The 23,244-nt window shown below is 38.0% G+C and overlaps 1 protein-coding gene across 1 annotated transcript in view; it reads right to left on the bottom strand.

Annotated features, from left to right (window-relative positions):
* Window positions 1–23,244, bottom strand: part of noc3l (NOC3-like DNA replication regulator) — a 43,911-nt gene that overhangs the window by 8,293 nt on the left and 12,374 nt on the right. Inside the window, exons 5-17 of the mRNA XM_073027454.1 lie at window positions 22,064–22,126; window positions 20,766–20,896; window positions 18,678–18,839; window positions 13,040–13,133; window positions 11,433–11,608; window positions 10,902–11,030; window positions 5,312–5,443; window positions 5,102–5,182; window positions 1,353–1,453; window positions 1,118–1,190; window positions 968–1,031; window positions 740–811; window positions 291–472 (exon numbers count right to left, since the gene is read on the bottom strand). Of these exons, the coding sequence (XP_072883555.1) occupies window positions 291–472; window positions 740–811; window positions 968–1,031; window positions 1,118–1,190; window positions 1,353–1,453; window positions 5,102–5,182; window positions 5,312–5,443; window positions 10,902–11,030; window positions 11,433–11,608; window positions 13,040–13,133; window positions 18,678–18,839; window positions 20,766–20,896; window positions 22,064–22,126 (1,460 nt within the window). The remainder of the gene's footprint in view (window positions 1–290; window positions 473–739; window positions 812–967; window positions 1,032–1,117; window positions 1,191–1,352; window positions 1,454–5,101; window positions 5,183–5,311; window positions 5,444–10,901; window positions 11,031–11,432; window positions 11,609–13,039; window positions 13,134–18,677; window positions 18,840–20,765; window positions 20,897–22,063; window positions 22,127–23,244) is intronic.

The raw sequence follows: 23,244 nt of genomic DNA, 5'->3' as shown, positions 1-23,244 counted from the left end.
GGTGGTTGACAAAAACCATGCTTGAAGACACTGGGAGTATATTAAAAGGTAAAGCTCAAAGGGGTCAGGTTGATGGATGAGAACTACTTAATTGAAAGCAGTTGAAACTTATGAAGAAGGAAGGACAGGAGACCGGCAGGACAACATTCATCCTGTTATCTAGTCTGTCAAAAGCTTGGCAATGTGAGCAGAAGGTGGGCTGAAGTATTAAAAAAGATGGATACAAGTACAGATGCTTGGCTCTGACATAAGTGGAAATAGCCATATTCTCCCAGAGAGAGTGCACTTACATTCATTAACACTCCGTTAGTTGCTAAGATGCCAATGGCAGAATTGGGTAGAACATTAAGCGCCAGAGTAGTTAGACGTTTAATATAAGCCAATGTGCGTTGCAGGGAAACTTGCTTCCTGCGTTTTGTCAGCATCATATCCAGACACTGCAGCAGAATCAAAACTTCTTCATTCGTGTTTCCTGAAAAACAGAACCAATAATGTTCAAATTACACTAATGATGAGGAAAGATGTCACATTTTAGCAGGAATAAGTTTAAAAAATATTATTTAAGTGATGAAAAAAATGGGCTTCCTTCACCAAGTTAAATTAAGATTTGTGGACTATTTTACATCATATTTTTTGTGCAGAGAAAAACTGTAAGAGAGCTATCTATATTACAAGACCAAATTTAACTTTACTGTGTTAGCACATTATTACCAAAGAAAAACACTTTTAACTTACTTACCAGCATGTAGTGCAAATAACATTTTGTAAAGGTGAGTGTAGAATTTCATAGGGTCAATATTCAGCACATCACCTGAAGTGTAAAATAGCAAATTAAACTTTGCAGATTTGGAATTGCTATTAAGATACAAATAATTTTTAGGAAACGAAAACTACAAGGAAAATGCATGAACACCTCCTTCACAGTTTCATAAAGCAATTGAAAAATCAGCTTGTAAATGGGACCTACCTTGACCAGAAAGAATGCGAAAGGCAGCTTGAATGCAGTGAAGGCGCTCTCTGTAACTAAGGCTCTGTGGTGAAAAAAAAAGTTCAGACTAAGTATATTGAGAAATGAGAGTGGAAAATCTCTCTGCATAACCTTAAAACTTGCACTCACCCCAGAGTCAATGAGAGAATATAGTACTACCAGAAGATCGTCAAAGAATTCCACATTAATGAGATGTGCAAATCTGAGGGAAAATATGCAAAGTTATATTCAGTGTTTGTAAATTTTCTGCAAATTTTAAGTAAACACTGAAGTTAATCATAGAACTTAAATGGTTAAGTTGGAATACTAGATTCAAATAAATAAATCACCTGCAAGGTACAAACAATTAAAAGCATTCCCTTACTTGGCAAGGCCCTCCAGAACTGCAGGGAGAACAACGGATTTCTGTGCTTTCTTCAGGATTCTGAAGTACGTCAAGAAGACAATATTTAGGATCTCAGTGTGCTGTCAATAAGATAGAAAATTCTATTAGTTTGAATTATGAGGAATAGACCACCTAGTCCCTCGAATCTACACCATCACTGAATAAAACCTTGTGTTACTGAATGCTCAAGGTTTCCTCACTTCCAGACTTTAATCAGTTCGGATTGGCAACAACATCTCCTCCACAATCTTCATTTGCACAGGTGCACCAAGGCTGTGTGCATAGATCGTTGCTCTACTCAATTATACTTATAACTGAGGATAAACACAGCTTCAACACCATATTTAAGTTTGTTGATGACCATCGTCATTGGCCAAATCAAAGGTGGTGACGAATCAGCATATGGGAGTGAGATTTAAAATCTGGCGGTGTGATACCACAATAACTTCTCACTCTGTCAGCAAGACCAAGGAGCTGATTATTGACTTCGGAAAGAGGAAACCAGCCATCCGTGAGCCAGCCCTCATCGGGGGATCAGATGTGGAGAGATCAGCAATGTTAAATTCCTTGGTGATATCATTTTACAGGATCTATCCTGGGTTCAGAATGAAAGTGCAATTATGAAGAAAGCATGACAGCGTCTCTAATTCCTTACAAGTTTGTGAAGATTCAGCACGGCATCTAAAACTTGGCAAACTTCTACAGATGTGTGGTGGAGAGTTGCAGCCAGCTTGGAATGGAAACACCAACGCCCTTGAACAGAAAATTCTATAAAAAGTTGTTGATTGGCCCAGTACATCACAGGTAAAGCTCTCCCCACTACTGAGAACATCTACACAACCACATCGCAGGAAAGTGTTATCCATCAAGGACACCCAGCACCCAGGCCATACACCCTTCCGCCATCAGGAAGGTGGTACAGGAGCCTCAGGACCCACACCACCAGGTTGAGGAATAGTTATTACCCCTCAACCATCAGATCCTTGAGCCAGCAGGGATAATTTCACTCAACTTCACTTGTCTCTTCACTGTTCCCGCAGCCTATGGACTCACTTTCAAGGACTTATCACCTCATGTTTTTGATTTTTATTGCTTCCCCCCCCTCCCCCCCTTCTTTTTGCATTTGCATTGATTGTTGTCTTTTACACATTGGCTGTTTGTACTCCTGGGTGTGGTCTTTCACTGATTCCATCATGTTTGTTGGATTTACTGTGTATGCCTTCAAGAAAATAAATCTCATGGTTGTATATGGTGACATGTACAGTATTTATTTTGATAATAAATTTACTTTGAATTCCATATTCTGTCAACTGTGGTTAACTTTCATTCCTTGCTTACAAAGAATCTACGCTTTACAAACATTCAAAGACTTTGTTTCCACAGTTCTTTGAGGACATGAATGCCAGTTTCGTCACTCAAAGAATTTATCCTCATTTTGATGTTAAAGTGCAATGCTCTAATTTCATACAGTGACTTCCTGATTCTTGATTCTCCCACATTCTTGCTGTATCCATTCTCTCAAAAGCCCTCAGGATTTCATCTTACAATCAAGACAAGTTTCAGTCATCAATAAATGTTAAGCATACAAGCATAGTATATCAAACCATTCCTCAAAAGACAACCTTCCATTCCTGGTACAATAAACCGCTTTCTGCTTTAATCATTTTTACATCCTTCCTTAAATAATGCTGAACAAAGTATTCTAGACAAGACCCCACCATGCCTCATAACTGAAGCACAAGATCGCTACATTTATATTCAATACCTCTCCCAATAACTTTTCTGATTATTGTTGTACCTGCCTTTTCCAGATCAGGCACATGTATACCCAGAGTTCTCTGCATTTTAAAGCACTACAAATGTATTATTTAAATGATGAAAGACTGTATTTATTTACTTCCTGCAAAAATCGATAATTAGACACTTCCACATCATTAGTATGGATGGATTTGAATGTCCTGGTATGCCAACGGCCTGTTTTGTACTGGATGACTCAATAAATCCTTTACTTGATTTCCACCTACTGACTTAATACATCCATATTCTATTGTAGCCTCCTAATGTCACCAACACAACTTTCTTACCTACATTTATTTTGGACTAATTAAAAAAATTACACAGTAATCCAACATTCAATAAATTATAAAAAGAACCAAATATAACCACCACAATCACTCAAATAAACACAGCAAATGACAAGTAGTACTTTTTCAGATAAAAAATCAAAGAGATATGCTACACACACAAAATGCTGGTGGAACGCAGCAGGCCAGGCAGCATCTAAAGGTAGAAGCATTGTCGACGTTTCGGGCCAAGACCCATCGTCAGGACTAACTGAAAGGAAAGACAGTAAGAGATTTGAAAGTAGGAGGGGGAGGGGAAAATGCCAAATGACAGGAGAAGACTGGAGGGGTGGAGTGAAGCTGAGAGCCAGAAAGGTGATTGGCAAAAGGGATACAGAGCTAGAGAAAGGAAAGAATCATGGGACAGGAGGGCTAGGGAGAAAGAAAGGGGGAGGGGAGTACCAGAGTGAGATGGAGAACAGGCAGAGTGATGGGCAGAAAGAGAAAAAAAGGGGGAGAAAAGCTAAATATATCAGGGATGGGGTAAGAAGGGGAGGAGGTGCATTAACAGAAGTTAGAGAAGTCAATGTTCATGCCATCAGGTTGGAGGCTACCCAGCCAGTATATAAAGTGTTGTTCCTCCAACCTGAGTGTGGCTTCATCTTGACAGTAGAGGAGGCCATGGATAGATATATCAGAATGGGAATGGGACGTGGAATTAAAATGTGTGGCCACTGGGAGATCCTGCTTTCTCTGGCGGACAGAGCATAGCTTCACCCCACCCCCTCCAGTCTTCTCCTATCATTTCACATTTTCCCCTCCTCCTCCTACTTTCAAATCTCTTACTATCTTTCCTTTCAGTTAGTCCTGACGAAGGGTCTCGGCCCGAAACGTCGACAGTACTTCTACCTTTAGATGCTGCCTGGCCTGCTGCGTTCCAGCAGCATTTTGTGTGTGTTGCTTGAATTTCCAGCATCTGCAGATTTCCTCCTGTTTGCCTTTTAAAGAGACATGCTACTAGCTTGTGGCAATATATACACACACACACAACCTGTGGCAGAGCTGTTCTGATTAAACATCGGCAAAAAAAATTGGCACATACTCTGTACAACAGGCAAAATGCTGCGCAAACAGCACAAATTGAAGTAGTTACATCAAGAAAGGACCAAAACACAGTGATGATAGGGTACATAAACTATGACAGATCTGTAGATTGTCAACAGGCCAGCCAAAATATATTTTTATTAGTCACTGAGGAAATTAAAAACAAAAATTCTAAATATGTATGATTTTACATATTTTCTGTCTGCCAAAAATGCACATTCCATTTCTACTTAGCTCGCTCCTAATGTTTTCCATTTTTTCTTTCACATCATCTCTTAGCAGTTCCAGCACAAGTACTTGAACTTTAGTACAGCATTGTACAATCTGTTTTCATTCTTTTAACCGCTTAAAATCATTTCAGCATTCTTCTTCCACCACCAATCATAATAGGTGGATGACATGCTGTCAACAGAACTGTAGCTGTGCTAACTTTTAGTACCTTTTTCAATCTAGACCTGGCTGGACTGGAGACGTTGGTAATGTACGTCCAACAAAGACTACATAGTAAATTAGACATTTTAAGCATGTTGAAACAAGGACTGAAACAGAGAAACAACATACCAATTTTAGTTTTCGGTCTTTACTTTCTGCAGCTTCTGTTTCTAGAAGTTCTTTCTCAAGTTTCTCCTCTGCTTTTTTCCACTGAGGAAAAAAAAATCCTTAAATTAAACTTTTAAATTTGCAGAATATTAGCAAAAGTATTAAAAGAGCGAAAGTTTTCTCCACTTTTGTCTTAATGTTGCAGTGAGAACTAAGCAATGGAAACATTACCTTTCTCTGCATCCTGGACAGATTTTTCCTCTTTTCTTTACATGTCAGAAATCTTTTTTTAGGGGCAATGTCTTCTGAATCTTTTTTAACTTCCACTTCTTTAATCCGCAAAGTAAGAAATGTTTTCAGCACCTGATAGTAAGTAATAAGTTAGCAGATTTACACCTGATTGTAATAATAATCAGAATTTCCATTGTGAATAACACAACTAATAATATCATAAAAACATTTCAGTTTGGGTTGTATAATTTTACAACACAAACAGGTCATTTATCCTGAATACAAGAGATTCTGAGGATGCTGAAAATCAAGAACAACGCTCACACAAAATGTTAGATGAACATAGCAAGTCAGGCAGCATCTACAGAGAAGAATAGTCAGTCAATGTTTTAGGCAGAGACCCTTCATCAGGACTAATAAAAGGCCTCAGCCCAAAACATTGACTGTTTATTCCCTTCCATAGATGCTGCATGACTTGCTATGTTCATCCAACATTTTGTGTGTGTGTGTTGCTCTTGATTATCCTAACATGCTGCAAGGAAAGCCACCAAAGAACTCCATTAATGAATTATGCGAGACGAAGTATATTTCTGACTAATACTAAGGAATCCATTGGAAGGCCAGTAGGTGGGCTGATCGATATATGAGAATAAATTCACACTGCGCACAAACATATCTATTCATTTTTGTGCATCAGTAATCAAATCTACAAAGAAATTCCAATAGAGCAACTTATCTTGATCAGAGCCGAGGCAAAATGCAATGAACATTTCTAACACAGACATGGTGAAATGGCATAAGGTACTGAATAAAGATTAGAATTAATTTTTATAATTAATTTTATCATTCATGCATTAAAACTGCAATTAAAATGTTGAATTTTAAAAATCAAAAACAGTTGGCCAAACTACAAAATATTTTTGAATATAATCTGATTATCCTGTGATCATCCTGATTATCCTAGCATCATCTGTCCTCACAAGGGTTTTATCTGCATAGAACAGCACAACATCCCTGATATTGCCAACTTTTTAGAAGATCTAATTCAAGCAATGTTTTGCATCACTGGGTGTTAAGTGCAATTACGTTACAACTTAATTCTATAAACTAACAAAATTAATAGTAACTCTGAGCATCATACCCACTGCCCTGCCCATCTAACTCTCATTTAGATTTCAAGAATGACTGTCCTCCCTGCAGGCCTGAACATAGGAAACTCTGCACTTGTGGAACATAAAGAACAGAAAAATGAGAGAAGTAAACTTAACCACTCTACTGTAGGTCTATACTAATAGCCTTGCAAAACAAATTAAAATGGACTGAATTTAGACAGATCAGTTTTAAGATAAAGATTTAATTTATTTGTTAAATGTACAGCAAAACAGATAATGAAATACAGCACTTGCATCAGGGTTGTGTAGGGAGCAGCCCCCATATGTCATCATACTTCCAGTGCAGACATGGCATGCGCACAACCCTAACCCATATACATCCTTGGAATGTGGCAGAAAGCTGGAGTACCCAGAGGAAACCCATGTAGTCACAGGATAACGTACAAATTCCTTACAGCCGTGAGAACTGAACCCAGATCTTAGAGCTGGGCTGCTGTAAAGAGTTGTGCTAAGAACTATTTATGTCACAGCAATACAATACAGAAGAACTATATCGTAACGAGAAGAATTTTATAAACAATGCCTAATATCCAGATTCTCAAAATATCTAAAGCATAAGACAAGCTATGCAATTGCCCACACAATTAATGGATTATAACATTTCCATATATGTTCACTTCAATCTATAGGTTTGGCTAAACACAGAACATAGAATAGTACAGCACAGTACAGGGCCTTCGGCCCACAATGTTGAGCCGACCCTTAAACCCTGCCTCCCATATAAACCACCCCCCCACCTTAAATTCCTCCATATATCTAATAGTCTCTTAAATTTCACTAGTGTATCTGCCTCCACCACTGACTCAGGCAGTGCATTCCACACACCAACCACTCTCTGAGTAAAAAACCTTCCTCTAATATTCCCCTTGAACTTCCCACCCCTTACCCTAAAGCCATGTCCTCTTGTACTGAGCAATGGTGCCCTGGGGAAGAGGCGCTGTCTATTCCTCTTAATATTTTGTATACCTCCATCATGTCTTCTCTCATCCTCCTTCTCTCCAAAGAGTAAAGCCCTAGCTCCCTTAATCTCTGATCATAATGCATACTCTCTAAACCAGGCAGCATCCTGGTAAATCTCCTCTATACTCTTTCCAATGCCTCCACATCCTTCCTATAGTGAGGGGACCAGAACTGGACACAGTACTCCAAGTGTGGCCTAACCAGAGTTTTACAGAGCTGCATCATTACCTCGCGATTCATAAACTCTATCGCTCAACTTATGAAAGTTAACACCCCATAAGCTTTCTTAACTACCCTATCTACCTGTGAGGCAAGTTTCAGGGATCTGTGGACATGTACCCCCAGATCCCTCTGCTCCTCCACACTACCAAGTATCCTGCCATTTACTTTGTACTCTGCCTTGGAGTTTGCCCTTCCAAAGTGTACCACCTCACACTTCTCCGGGTTGAACTCCATCTGCCACTTCTCAGCCAACTTCTGCATCCTTCTGCAGTCTCTCTGCAATCTTCAACAATCCTCTACACTATCTACACCACCACCAACCTTTGTGTTGTCTGCAAACTTGCCAACCCACCCTTCTACTCCCCGGTCATTGATAGAAATCACGAAAAGTAGAGGTCCCAGAACCGATCCTTGTGGGACACCACTAGTCACAACCCTCCAATCCGAATGTACTCCTTCCACCACGACCCTCTGCTTTCTGCAGGCAAGCCAATTCTGAATCCACCTGGCCAAACTTCTCTGGACTTTCTGAATAAGCCTATCGTGTAGAACCTTGTTAAATGCCTTACTAAAATCCATGTAGATCACATCCACTGCACTACCCTCATCTATATGCCTGGTCACCTCCTCAAAGAACTCTATCAGGCTTGTTAGACATGATCTGCCCTTCACAAAGCCATGCTGACTGTCCCTGATCAGACCATGATTCTCTAAATGCCCATAGATCCTATCTCTAAGAATCTCTTCCAACAGATTTCCCACCACAGACATAAGGCTCACTGGTCTACAATTACCCAGATTATCCCTACTACCTTTTTTGAACAAGGGGACAACATTCGCCTCTCTCCAATCCTCCGGTACCTTTCCCGTGGACAACGAGGACATAAAAGATCCTAGCCAGAGGTTCAGCAGTCTCTTCCCTCGCCTCATGGAGCAGCCTGGGGAATATTCGTCAGGCCCCGGGGACTTATTTGTCCTTTCTTTCTTTTTCAATCTTTTTATTATTGTTATTAATATCAACAAAATAAAATTGATACATAGATAATGGGATTACAAACATACACATTTCAACTGAACATGAAAGAATACATAAGCAATGATTACAGTATAAATGAGTATTCCCAAATCATGGACAATACAATATACAAATAAACAAGGCAAACCTAGGTATATCATAATATATATTTAAAAAAACAGAAAAAAAAAGAAAAAAAAATTATGCAAAAAAAACTAATCTAATAATCTAATAACTAATAAGGAAAAAACAAAAAAAGAAAAAAGAGAAAAAGAAAAAATGGAAAAAAAAGGGCTGTTTATAATATCTCACAAAAATACAAAATCATCAGTGTCATCAACTCCAATCCTCTCAACATATATAAAATCGAAACTGGAAAAACAAATAGGCTTGGAACAGGGTCATATTACATCATATGAAAATATTGAATAAATGGTCTCCATATCTTTTCAAATTTAATAGAAGTATCAAATACAACACTTCTAATTTTTTCTAAATTTAGACATAACATAGTTTGAGAAAACCAATGAAATACGGTAGGAGGATTAATTTCTTTCCAATTCAACAAAATAGATCTTCTAGCCATTAATGTAAGAAATGCAATCATTCGACAAGCGGAAGAGGATAAATGGAGTGAGTCCATCATTGGTAAACCAAAAATTGCAGTAATAGGATGAGGTTGTAAATCAATGTTCAATACCGCAGAAATAATATCAAAAATATCTTTCCAATATTTTTTTCAAAAGCGGACACGACCAGAACATATGAGTTAAAGACTCTATCTCAGAATGACATCTGTCACAAATTGGACAATTACAACCGGTGGTTTAGCTGAAGCACTCGGTGATCGACGCATAATTCTGTGAGCGTGATCGAGTAACGGAGGACTGTCTGGGAATATAGAAGGGACCGCATCCTTTAAAAGTTGAGCAAAGTACTTCGAGGGGTCCCCTTGTTCAATACCTTCCGGGAGACCAAGTATGCGTAGGTTCTGTCTTCTGGACTGATTCTCAAAGTCAACACTCTTGGCTTTAAGTGTTTCCACCTGTTTAATCGTCGAAAGTAAGTTCTGCTCCAGTTTTTCAATTATCAAGTCTCGCTTCCGAGCGTCTTCTTGCAGAGTTGCGATTAGAACTTGCTGCTGGTTAACTACTGAATCCGTCTTATCCATATAATCTTGAAAAGCCTTTATATCTTGTTTAAAAATTTGTCATTGTTCTTCAAATTTTTGATTTAAAACCTCCAATAACATTTCATAAGTCAATTCAGTGCACTTAGGATCAGTCTGCTTCTTCTTCCCATTCCCGTTAGGATCCTTCCCAGGTTCTTGCCCTTTAGATCTAAGAGCCATTTCTGTATTCATTTCTTCAAAAATTCACAATAAACTCTTAAAGATAAGTCCAAAAAAGTAGCAAGAATCTTTTGGTGTAGGTAAAAATAAGTTAAATAAGGATCATAGGTTAAAAAAAAGTAAAGGTTATGGAGCGAATCTGAAACAGTGCTCACTCCATGAGCGTCTCCTGCTGACCGACTTATTTGTCCTAATGAATTTTAACAACTCCAACACCTCCTCTCCCTTAATATCAACATGCTCCAGAACATCAACCTCACTCATGATTTCCTCACAATCATCAAGTTCCCTCTCATTGGTGAATACCGAAGAGAAGTATTCATTGAGGACCTTGCTCACTTCCACAGCCTCCAGGTACATCTTCCCACCTTTATCTCTAATCAGTCCTACCTTCACTCCTGTCATCCGTTTCTCTTCACATAATTGAAGAATGCCTTGGGGTTTTTCTTTACCCTACTCGCCAAGGCCTTCTCATGCCCCCTTCTTGCTCTCTTCAGCCCCTTCTTAAGCTCCTTTCTTGCTACCCTATATTCCTCAATAGACCCATTAAATTTGGACCTCAATTTATAAATTAACCCACTGATGATTAAAACTATGATTTACAATCACAAGAAAATAGGTAAAACTAAAATACAAAAACTGACTTTTAGATTCAGATTGAATGCAGTCCCTCAAATACTATTTTGGCAACTCTGTATAACTTCATTATGTAAATCAATGTTTCGTTGTTTTCTAAATTAACCTTTCTGCTTAGCGTATGCTTAGTTTCAGAATGTACTACATGAAATATACCAATTAACTTCTGAGGGGCAGACCTAGTACATTTTTATAAAATAATACTGACTTATAACTGAACTCATTAAAACTTACCTCTGGCCTGAGCTCATAGCTTCTACTTTTAACAAGACCAGAAATTAGCCTGACCACACAAAGTGAAGCTTGACCAATTTTGTCCTGCTTAAAAAGATTTTCCACAGCTTCACAACACATCCCTGAAATCTGAAAAGATATGGCAATTAAAAATGGAATAGAGCACCAGGATATTATAAAAACCACAAAAGAATCACATTATTTGACAACATAAGAGGATTTGTCCCATCTTTCTGTAAGGGCTGTTTGTCCCCTTTTCCTATATTCTTTGGAAAAAAATTTGAAATGCATGTCCATTTCTCTTTTGGAAGCTAATAAGGGAACATCCAGATTATCAAGCAGGGCTACTTTCAATTTTCTTTGTAGAATTCCTCTCAAGTTACAACAGATGCATCCTGCTGGACATTCACCTGGTAAAATCATTGTGTCTTTTAAAATATATGAAATCATTTTGAAAGACTACATTTGAAGTATGCACTGCATCACAAGACCTGTCTGTGTACAGAAATACACAGGCACAGAAAATTTTACCTTCCTTGAAGTGTCATTCATAAGTGGCACAATCATCACAGCAATGTTGTTATGGAAGTTAAAATGTTGTAAGGCCACCAGCAAATCACAGAGACATTTGATAGCCACTTCTGCAAGGCCTTTATATGCTTTTAACGAAACAACATTACTTTTCTTTTTCTTCATCTGCTTCCAATCTGTTGAAGAAAGAGGAATGTCTTTAAGTTTGAAAATGGGAAAAGCACCAGAAGAGTAAATTCAGCTTGCTTCCTTTATTCATGTTACTCTTCATTTGTCCAATTTCCATGGTAACAACATTACACAATGCACAGCCTGTTCTGAGCTGGTTAAAAAAAATCTTTCACCAGCAGAAATTGAACATTCTAACTCATTCACAGTATTTAAACAGAGGCCTTTTATTTTTGTATTAAACCCTGGCTGGTAGAAATCTAAATTATATAAATGTATACAAAAAAAAACACATCTAAGGACTTGAAACTACACTCATTAGCAAGCACTTGATTTTTATCAAGGTATACAATAAACTATTCTTTGCCTCAACAAAAGTGCTACTTTGAAAGTTAAGACTCCCAAACTCCCTTTGCTTCTGATTGTAAAGATAGATTTGAAAGCAAGATTCTTAGCCATTTGACCATTTAAAGTGGGAAAACTCATTGGATGAGTCTACACAGAGTTTTGGTGGCACCTGATAAGCAGTTTTTCTGGACTTTTAGACAGTAGAGCATGGAAACAAGGCATTCAGCCCCACCTAGTCAGTACAAACTACTATTCTGTTTAGCCTCCATATTATTTTAACACTTCAACATACTTTTAATCCACTTTTAAGATGTTACATAGTAGTATAATACATCTGCCAGTGAACCCAACAAGTTTCAAGGGAGTGTGTGAATCAGAGCCACAGCACATCAAAGAGTACACAAAATCAGTACCTAAAGAGCCAAATGTCAATTTATGTTAGGAAACAATGCAGTTAACAGAACTTACTATATTTACAATCACTAAATGGGGCTGTTGTTTCCCCTGTCCAGCAAGAATTGAAATCAGTACAACTCACTCCACATTTGCAGTATGGTGAAACTGTTTGAAATGATTATTTAAAATCATTTATAATAATATTTATATTAATTAATTGAAATAAATGGCCCCTACCCAACTATTCTGGAAATCACAAACAAGGAACTGTATGTGAATTAGCTGGACACAAGTAGTAAGGGTAACATTGTAATTGATTATTAAGAATGCTGTTTTAGTGCGCTAGGAAAATGATAATAAAAAGAGGCAGTCTAGAAAATGAAAAATAAAACAAATTAGTTTAGACTGGCAAACGAGAGCTATTTCTCAATGGAGCAATGGTGGAAGAGAGATTTGGAAGAGGTGTAAGAAACTTAAGTACAGTTATGAGCTAGAACAGAGCATCTGCAAGGGTAGCAGAAACAGAATCAAAGGGAAATAGATATCACCTTAGGGAAGAGAATTTGCCAGGCTAGAGGAAAGACTCAGGAATGGAACAGGATTGCATCAAGAAGAGACAGATCACTCTGCCACAGGTGTAATTAACAAGCTTAAATTATTTCCTTAAAAATATAATAATTTCAAAACACAAGTACCTTTAACAGTCTGTTCTAGATTTTCCAAATAAAACTTGTACTGACACACTAAGCCTTCTTCAAATTCTCTTAATTGTTGAGTTTCTTTTTTAACCTGAAAAAGATATAGTACATTCATAGCTTTGACATTCTTAACCATCCTGTTTGGATCACAGTTGAACAATTTATTGTCACAATTAATATTCAGTTGCAAGTAAAACTGGCATAACACAAATGACCACCACGACACTGTATAAAAAAACTGATGGAATCCCCAGGTCAGTGAGAACCTAGACAAGCAGTTGGCAGATAACTATTTCTTTTCTTTTGTTTTACAATTTTGGAGGAAGGTATAAAAAAATTATGTAAAAAGAATTCTAGTGACATTGATCAGACCAAACTAAAAGTTCCTTCTATTAATCTTCTCAAGGCATTCTCAAAAGTGTCACATTAGGTAATCTCCAGTGCAGCCCCATTAAAATAAAGTGACATAGTTTTTTCAAAGGGAAAAGACATACAAAAGGAATGTTTGCGATTGATGTTAAGCCCATAAGCGATCAAAAAAACATCAAGCCACATGCTCTGAGTGCCAACAGAAGGAGTATCAACTATGAAGGTCAGAACTAAGCTTTGCATACATGATAGCATTTGAGGGCTAGAGCCCATAAAGGTATCTGCAAAGTGATACTCTTCAAGTGCAGTTTATGATATGCTATCGATGTTTTGTGAAAATGGAGACAAATTGAGTGTGTCAGCTAAGCACTAAATTAAGGTATTAAAGTTTATCTGTGACAAATCGATCTAAACATCTCTGAAATTTGAGTTTTATAAACATTTCTACTTCATGGAAATCTAGGATTGATGTTTTAATTAGTAAAGGAGACTGATAATTTCTCCAAAGGTTTTTGTGAGTTACTTTTGTTGAGTGTAATAACACATCAAGTATACTACAGGGGCTGTGAAGTTCTTTCCAAAGTTAAACAATATTCTATGTACACATCCATTTTCCTCTTTCTTTTATTAGTACGTTGTAATGGTTTATCATTTAGAACTGATCCTTTCCAGTGGAGCTTCATAGTTTGAGTTCGGCTATTTCCCACTTGCTTATTTTCAACTTTTATCTGCTTCTTCCTCAATCACCCACACCCTCAAAGCCAAAATATCATAGAAGAAGTGAGACACACCAAGTAGTAAGTTTACACTCCATGTGATGCTGTCTGGTAACTATGTGGATAGATAAATTACTTGGTGCATCTTGTAATAATTCAATGAAATTTCATTGACCTGAAATGGTAATTGCATCACCCTCTACCTTGCCTAACCAGCATGTTATTTCAAATTCTTAGCATCTGAGGTTTTTCTTTTGTAATAATGTGACAATAAAAGTTAATACGCTGGGAAAAGGATCAGTAGCATACATTCAAATCATCTGGAAAAAACATTGCAAATGCTGGAGACTCAAAGCATAAACAACTATCAAAATAAGAAATTAAATAGGCCTAAAATAGAGCTAAAGCGTCTTGTTTTATTCCATTATAATACTGTAACTTCCACTCTAATTAGCAGGCAAGCTTAAAGGTTGCAAACCAAATCTGTCCAGTTGCACTTACTGTATCCGGTTTCAAACCACATTTATAAAAGATGTTAATCATATATTGTAGCACTTCCCCAAACTGATTATTATTGGTCTCTGAGAAAGCCATATTTAAGAGAAAAATGATAAAGCTCTAGTGATTCTGCAGTTTCAGTTCTCTATATGCACCGAACAAACATTTCACCACTGGGTGGCGACAAAAGCAAAATATCCATCCTTCCACAAGTATCAAAACTTCTAAGTGAAAACAGTCTGAATCCTGACCACATCTGATTTAAAACTAAACTTTTATATTTGTCAAAAACAGCTTTTCCCCATATATAGGACCATATCTGACCCCAACACATTTGCAGCATCAACAGACAACAGGGCACGACTTCAGGATTGAAGGACGTCCACTTAGAACAGAGATGCAGGGAAATTACTTTAGTCAGAGAGTGGTAAATCTGTGGAATTTGTTGCCACAAGCGGCTGTGGAGGCCAAGTCATTGGGTGTAGAGATAGATAGGCTCTTGATTAGCCAGGGCATCAGAGGGTATGGGGACAAGGCAGGGGAGTGGAGATGACTGGAAGAATTGGATCAGCCCATGACTGAATGGCTGAGCAGACACGATGGGCCGAACAGCCTACTTCTGCTCCTATATCTTAGTCTTATCATTTCAAATGGGAATTGGACAATTTTGATCAATGGCTTCCCATCAAAAAATAAAGATAAAAGATTAGCTTTGTCACATGTACATCTAAACATACAAGAAAAAGTGTAATTTATGTCATTAACCAACACAGATACAGATCAAGGATATGCTGGGGGCAGCCCACAAGTGTCACATGCCTGCAATGCTAATGTAGCACTCCCATAACTTATTAACCTATATGTCTTTGAAATGCGAGAAGAAACCAGAGCACCCAGAGGAAGCCCATGCAGTTATGGGGAGAATGTACAAACTCCTTAGAACCACCAGCAGTAATTGAACACCACTTGCAGGCACTATAAAATGTTATGCTAGCCACTGCGCTTGATAGGACATAGTGGAGACATTATCTGATTGTGACATTCCCAAATGAGACAGAGTTTCTACTTGCATAGTGGAATTGCTCAAGAGAAAATATTTGAAAATGTTTCATGAAGGGAAGATAATTATTTCTATGGAAGTGTTCCTTTTAAATTCCACATCTGTCATATGGGATACGTGTAGCACCACTCTACCTACCAAATATGAACAAGCTAATACATGGTGAGGAAGAAAAGCTAGTGGTCAGTAATGGGAATTGGGTTGATGTTGTAATAGGTGGATCTCTGATATGAGATCTCAGGACGGATAAGAGAACAGAACCAGTAAGACCAGATACATTTCAAATCGTAGTAAGGGTTTTAAAATCAGATTTGTTTGAAGAAATCCCTCCCCAATTACCATCAGCATACAACTCACGCACCAGAGGTCCCAACACTCAACCTTAACTGATATGACTACCATTCCATGCCTAGACTGTGTTTCGGTAAAGCTGATGACTTGGCAGTCCGTCTCCTACTTGCGTACAGGCATAGGCTAAAGAGCACGGCTCCAGGGATCAGAACAACAAAGAGGTAGTCAAGGGAGGCAAAGGAGTGGCTGTGGGATTGCTTTGAGTCAGTAGACTGGGCCATGTTCAAGCACTCACCAAAGAACCTAAAAGAAAGTTAGGCTGTCACGGACTTTATAAAAGCAGCCATTAACAACTGTGTCCCCACAAAACCATTCAGTCTTCCCCAACTAGAAGCTCTGGGTGAACTATGAGATCCGTAATCTGCTTAGGGCCAGATCAGTGGCAATCAGGTCTGACGACCAAGTAGGATACATGGGGTTCGGGTACGATCTCCAGAAAGCCATCTCAAGGGCGAAGTGGCAATTCCGGATTGAAACTGAATCACTGAAGGATGCTCGACAGCTGTAGCAGCCCTTGAATGCTATTACCTCTTACAAAGTGAAACCAGGAAATACATCAGACCAGGCTTCACTTCCAATGAACTCACTGCCGTCTATGCTCACTTTGACCATCTAAACAAGGAGGAACATTCAAACTCCCACAGCCCCTGATCACCTTGTGATCTCAGTCTGAGGCCTAGGTGACAGCATCCTTCAGGAGGGTAACCCACAGAAAGCATACGGACCAGAAGGGGTATCAGGCCAAGTACTAAAGAACTGAGCTGATCAACTGGCTGGAGTGTTTACTGATATCTTTCACCTGTCACTTCAGCAGTCCAGAGGTACCCATGTGCTTCAAGCAGGCTTCAATTATACCAGTGCCCTAGAAGAACATGGTAACCTGCCTCAACGACCATCATCCAGTAGCACATTAATCCACAGTGATGGAAGTGCTTTGAGAGATCGGTGATGCAGCATATCAACTCCTGCCTGAGAAGCAACTTGGATCCGCTCCAATTTGCCTACCGGCACAACAGGTCTACAGCAGATTACATCTCACTGACTCTTCAGTAAATCCAGGAGAATCTGGACAGCAAAGATGCATACATCAGGATGCTCTTCATCAACTACAGCTCAGAATCAATACTGTCATCCCCTCAAAAAAATATCAATAAGCTTCAAGACCTCGGCCTCAATACCTCCATGTGCAATTGGATCCTCAATTTCCTTACTTGCAGAACCCAGTCAGTTTGAATTGGCAACAACATCTCCTCCACAATCTGACTCAGCATAGGTGCATCACAAGGCTGTGTGCTTAGCCTCCTGCTCCACTCGCTTTACACTTACGACTGTGAGGCTAAGCACAGTTCTAATGCCACACCTAGGTTTGATGGCAACACCACTGTTGTTGTCAGAATCAACGTAAGGAGGGAGATTAAAAATCTGGCAGAGTAGTGCCACAACAACCTCCCATTCAATGTCAGTAAAACCAAGGAACTAATTACCGACTTCAAGAGAAAACTCCAAGATGGAAAGGGTCGGCACTTTAAATTCCTTGGTGTTGTCATTTCAAAGGATCTGTCCTACATCTAGCATGCAAGTGCAATTACGAAGAAAGCAGGCAGCACCTCTATTTCCTTAGAAGTTTGTGAAGTGTATACATTATGGCCTGGTATGGAAACATCAATGCCCTTGAACAGAAAAATTCTACAAAAAGTAATGAATATGGCCCAGTACACAACAGATAAAGCCCCCCCACACCACTGAGCACATCTACATGCAGCCTTGTCTCAGGAATGCAGCATCCATTATCAATGGACCCCACCACCCAGACCACACTCTTTTCTCGCTGCTGCCATCAGGAAAGTGGTACAAGAGCCTCAGGAGCCACACCACCAGGTTCAGGAAGTTATTTTCTCTCAACCACTAGGCTTTTGAACCAGGTAACTTCACCGTCTCCATCACTGAACTGTTCTTGCAACCTATGGACTCACTTTCAAGGACCCTCCATCTTATGTTCGATATTTATTGCTTAGTTATTTATTATTTTTATTTTGTATTTGCACAGCTTGTCGCCTTTTGCACACTGGCCGTTTTTCTGCACCGCTGCGTGTGGTCTTTCATTGATTCTATTATGATTCTTGGATTTTAATGAAGGCTGCAAGAAAATGAATCCCAGGGTTGTATATGGTGACATATATTTACTTTAATAAATTTAATTTTAATTTTGATGCCCTTTTTAATTCTCTCACAGGGGGAGGGGGGTGTAAGAGAGAAAGAGACCAGAAAAAATGCAAAATTTAAACCCAGGCTAGTGAGATGGAACGTCTGTTAAAAAATGTCTTTTCTCAGATTTTTAAGATGTAAATTATTTAAACATAACTGGAAAACTATGAGAAAACAGAAGCAGACTTAAAAAAGTCAGGAAAAAATCAATAGCTGTAAATAGAAAATTGGAAACATGTTAATGTAAGCCACTAAAGACTCAAAAAATCATTTTTATAATCTTTTCTACTATCATTTTATTTTCATAATGTGAAAATACAAAACTGAAAATTAAAGGGTCATCACATAATGAATAAACTTACTGGCAGAATGATTATGACAAGGTATAACAATAAAACACCAAGTAGCTTTCCCTTTCAACAAATTTATCAAATACCTTTGCTGTCTTCTCAGCTTCAGTTAAAGACCGTATCCTGTACGATGGTGTGATATCTTTGAAGACCTCTAACAAAGAAACCATCACCAATTTTCTCACTGTTACTGCAACATGCGGATCAGTTTCCATTAACATTGCACGTAGTTCCTTCAACTGTTTAATCTGAAAAGTGTAATGTTTTAAATTTGGTATAAAATTGGTATCTTTTCAAAATTAAATATACTCATTCATACTGATGTTCTTGTACATTGATACTATTTTGGCTCATATCCATTTTGTCAAAATTAACTCCTCCAAACTACATAAATTATGGATTCATCAAACAATGTTTAACATTTACTCCAGGAGTTACATGACATTGAGACCAGTATTAAATGTACACAATAGATGACTGGATGCCAATTATCTCAGCTCCCAATACATTATTATATTATTTAGTACTGATAATTACACCCTGTATGTCAGGAGAGCTACAGATACATTGATGTTTCTAATTAATGGCTCACTGACAGCACATTTAATGGAAACAATGAATCACACCATTCAACTTAAGTTCCTTGTGCTAAATGAAAGCCACAGTCAAGAATGGCTGGAGAAATTTATCATTTTCTTGTGTTAACTGCCAGCAATTTCAGGAATTCTATACACACACTGGTCAAGAACCTGCAGCTATTCTCCTAACTGCACTCCAATGTTGGACTCCTTGTAAACTTTTCAGAGTTTACAATTGCAGTCTTGACAATTATTTTTCACTTGTAGGAAATCTGCAAAATGATACTTGCACTGGGTTAAACTTTGTTTTCAATTTGTTTTTCAGGACACAGGTAACACTGGCAAAGCTAGCATTTGCTGCCCATTCTTAATTATGTTTTCAAGTAATGGCAGTGGTGAGCCATACTCTTAAATCACTGAAGTCCTCCTGGTGAAGGTATTTCACAATGCCATAGAGTAAGGAACTCCAGAATTTAAATCCAATAATGATGGAAAAGCAATGCATTTCTAATCCAGGACAGCATGCAATGTAGAGAATGTACAGGCTGCGGACTGCCATACATCTGCTGCCCTTACCTTCCTTGGTGGTACAGAACATTAGAAGCTTCTACTTAAGTAACCTAGGTAGCACATATTGCAGACATGGTGAGATGATACTACAGGAAATGAATGTTTACCAGAATGCGGTTACAGATTGGAGTGGGTACGTTTCTGATGCTGGGGATTGCCCACAGCTCTCAAAACTTGCAAATTTTTAAGCTGCCATTTAGGAATATGGTATCATCTTGCCACCTAATAAAGGATACACCCTGTTTCCATAAGGACTGTGTAGTGGCCAATCTCAACAACACGAGTGGATAGATACATTTGCCACAGGTGAACACCAGAAAAAATATTTCACTTAAAAGATTAATCTAGCAAGTAAAGAAAAACTTAATAAATACGAACAATTGCAATATTTGAAGCAAACGAAAAACACCAAGAACACAGGCAACAATAGAGAAAATGATGAAAGTAATAATGTTAAGAAAATGAAAGGCAAAGGTAAAATTATAAATGAGTAATAGCAGCAACAATACTATATATGTACAACAACAACAGAAAATAGAAAACAGCTGACAGAGCTAACATGTATGAAGATGAAGTCCAGAAAAAGATGATCAATCAGTTTGTTGGAATGATAATGTAATGCTTATTCAAAGATATTATGGAAAAGCAACAAAAAACTCAAAATTTAAGAGGCAAAACTTGTAATAAGAGCTTCTTGATAATAAAATATCCTAAAATACTCCACAATACATTGAACACAATGTGAGGCTTAGGTAAACAGAACGTATCATGACAGAAGAAAAGGCTTCATCACTAACATAAGGTTAGATAAAGTTAATATTTATGAAGGTTATGACACACAAGTTCAAAATAGTCTCAACCTATTTTTGCAATGCCAGTATAAAAATCAAAATGGTCCAGTAATTTACTTTTAAGACTTCTGATTATGACGTCTATCAAGAATGCTTGCACACCCAACTTCTCAGAAGGAGTTCTCACTTCATCAGCGTCACAGCTGAGATTTTTCATAAATACTGAAATACTTACATTGTTTTCTGGTGCAGTCAAAATTGACGAGGCCAAACTGGCAATGCGGATCTTTTTATCTTCCAAAGTCTTCCTTCTCAGCAGCAATGTCTCCTCTGTGGTCAACATTTGAAGAGGCTCCACTGCAGCAACTAATTGAAAAGTAAGTCAGAGACAAACAGAATATCCATATTTTTTAAAACTGCTGGAAGCACATTTCTACATTGGCTAGAATTAGAAATTAATAAAAAAATTATGCTTGTTAATCACAAATCTCATGCCACAAAATAGAAACTCAAGAGTAATCATCCTTTAAGAGGGTTAAGGTTTAACATAAATTACTAAAAACCACAACAGAATCTCAACAACACTAGCAATTGTCAATATGACACAAATATGCATTAGAAGAGTGCAAGTCTTAAGAATGGTTTAGGTGGAGAAGAGAGAAATGAATAAAATGTCCTTGATGACAAACTGAATTGGGGTTAATGGCAAGGCTGTAAGTCTTTGGGAAAATTGATGATGGTACTGGGTAGCCTACAGATATTTACGGGTGACTTTTAAATACAGCTAACTTTAAGTTGCAGGATGTTCTGCCTTGCCCAATCCTTAATGCAGTAAGAAATTGTGTTGGGAAGGGAGCTGATGAGATGGCTTAACCCTAACCTTATAACTCTATATTAAGATGGATAAACAAGAACTGCAATTTTCATGTTGATGGAACATCACATTAACTCTGAAAACTACTTAAAAGTCTATTTCAAAATTTATTGCTAACAATGAGCTTGAACATTTTAATTACATTAGATTTTCAAGATTGGATAGACATGTCAAGACAGTTGTGTCAAAGCTATACCTGAGCTAATATTAGCAATTTTTCCAAAAGATTAACCAAGACCAACAGGAAAAAGATTCAATAAAAACATATCCCTTCGATAAATGAAACAAATGCTCCATACACTTGAAATGTGAGTCTGATTAGGTATTGAGAATTATATAACAAATGAAAATGTGACAAATGTGACAAATGAAAATCACCAGCAAGAAAGTTTAGCTTCTTACTTGTCCCTTTACCATTTTGCATTCAACTGGCGACAACACAACTCACTCCATTATAAAGGTATTTAATTTTGTGAAATGCCTTGCAGTTTGTAATTTCTTTCTCAAACAAAAAGCATTCAAATTTTGACTAATTTAGGATTTGTGGCATAATTCTTAAGCTAATTAAATAATGGCAATTATTAAACAATCTTTGCAAATGTAACAGAGCAGTGTAAAGATCCTTTTAAGTACATAACTGATATATATCAGATTCTTACCTTCCTCATGCTGTTGAACTACATCAGTCGTTTCTTCTTCTTCCTCCTCCTCCTCAAATGCAACTAGTAAAAAAGCCATGCAGTTAGTATCTGTGTAGTTATACAAGTTCTGAACAGAAGTTATTAGTGAAAAAGTACTAAGAAATTTGAAATACAAAACGAATATTTGAACTTGTAATATGCAATGAACATAATTACCAAAGTGTTGTAAGCTTGACTTAAATTCTAAATCATATTCTACCTTATGCACTCATCTGAAAGCCTTTTACAGACCCCACTCATCTGTCTCTTTTCACCGTTGACTCCTCAATGAGGACTGATGCATAGTATTCTCCCAACTTCCCTTTCCTGAAGTCCACAATCAATTCCATGGTCTTACTGACGCCAACTGTGTATACGACAATGAACTTGGCTTTAACTTTGTGTGGATTTTCAAAATGGTAATCAGATTTGTTGCTTTGCGGCAGCATTATATTGCAAAGACATAAAATGATTATAAATGAACAATTCAGAAATCTGATAGTGGATAAGTTGCTGCTCCTGAGTCGACTGAGTGTGGGACTTCACATCTCTTCCCTGACAGCAGTAACAAGTGGGCATGCCCCAGATGATGAGGCATAATGATGTATGCCACCTTCTTGATGCACTGCCTTTGAACGTGTCCTTGATGATGAGGTGGAATGTGACTGCGACAGAGCTAGCTGAGTTTCCAACCCTCTGCAGCCTTTTGTGATCGTGTGCATTGGAGATTACATACCAGGCTGCAATGCAACCAGTCAGAATACTCTCCACTATACATCTATAGAAGATTGCAAGAGTGTTTGGTGACATATCAAACATCCTCAGTCCTAAGGTAGTAAAGCCACTGGCGTGCATTCTTCGTGACAGCATTAGTGTTGGGCCGAGGCAGATCCTCAAAGATGTTGACACTCAGGATCTTAACGCTGTCTCTTTTCACCATCTTTCTCTTGTACACCTCCTTGTTGCCCTCTGAGATTTTACCAACAATGGTATCATTTGGAATTTACAAATGGCATTTGAATTGTGCTTTTAAATCATGCTTAGCCAGTCATAAGTGTAGAGCAGTGGGCTAACATGCATCCTGTAAGCAAAATGCCATGACTGATCTGTTCTGTGATCACCTAATGAGGAAGTTGATAGTCCAATTGCAGAAGATACAG

The sequence above is a fragment of the Hemitrygon akajei genome, chromosome 23 (genome assembly GCF_048418815.1).
Source record: "Hemitrygon akajei chromosome 23, sHemAka1.3, whole genome shotgun sequence".
NCBI lineage: Eukaryota > Metazoa > Chordata > Chondrichthyes > Myliobatiformes > Dasyatidae > Hemitrygon > Hemitrygon akajei.
This window is presented reverse-complemented; position numbering and strand designations above follow the sequence as displayed.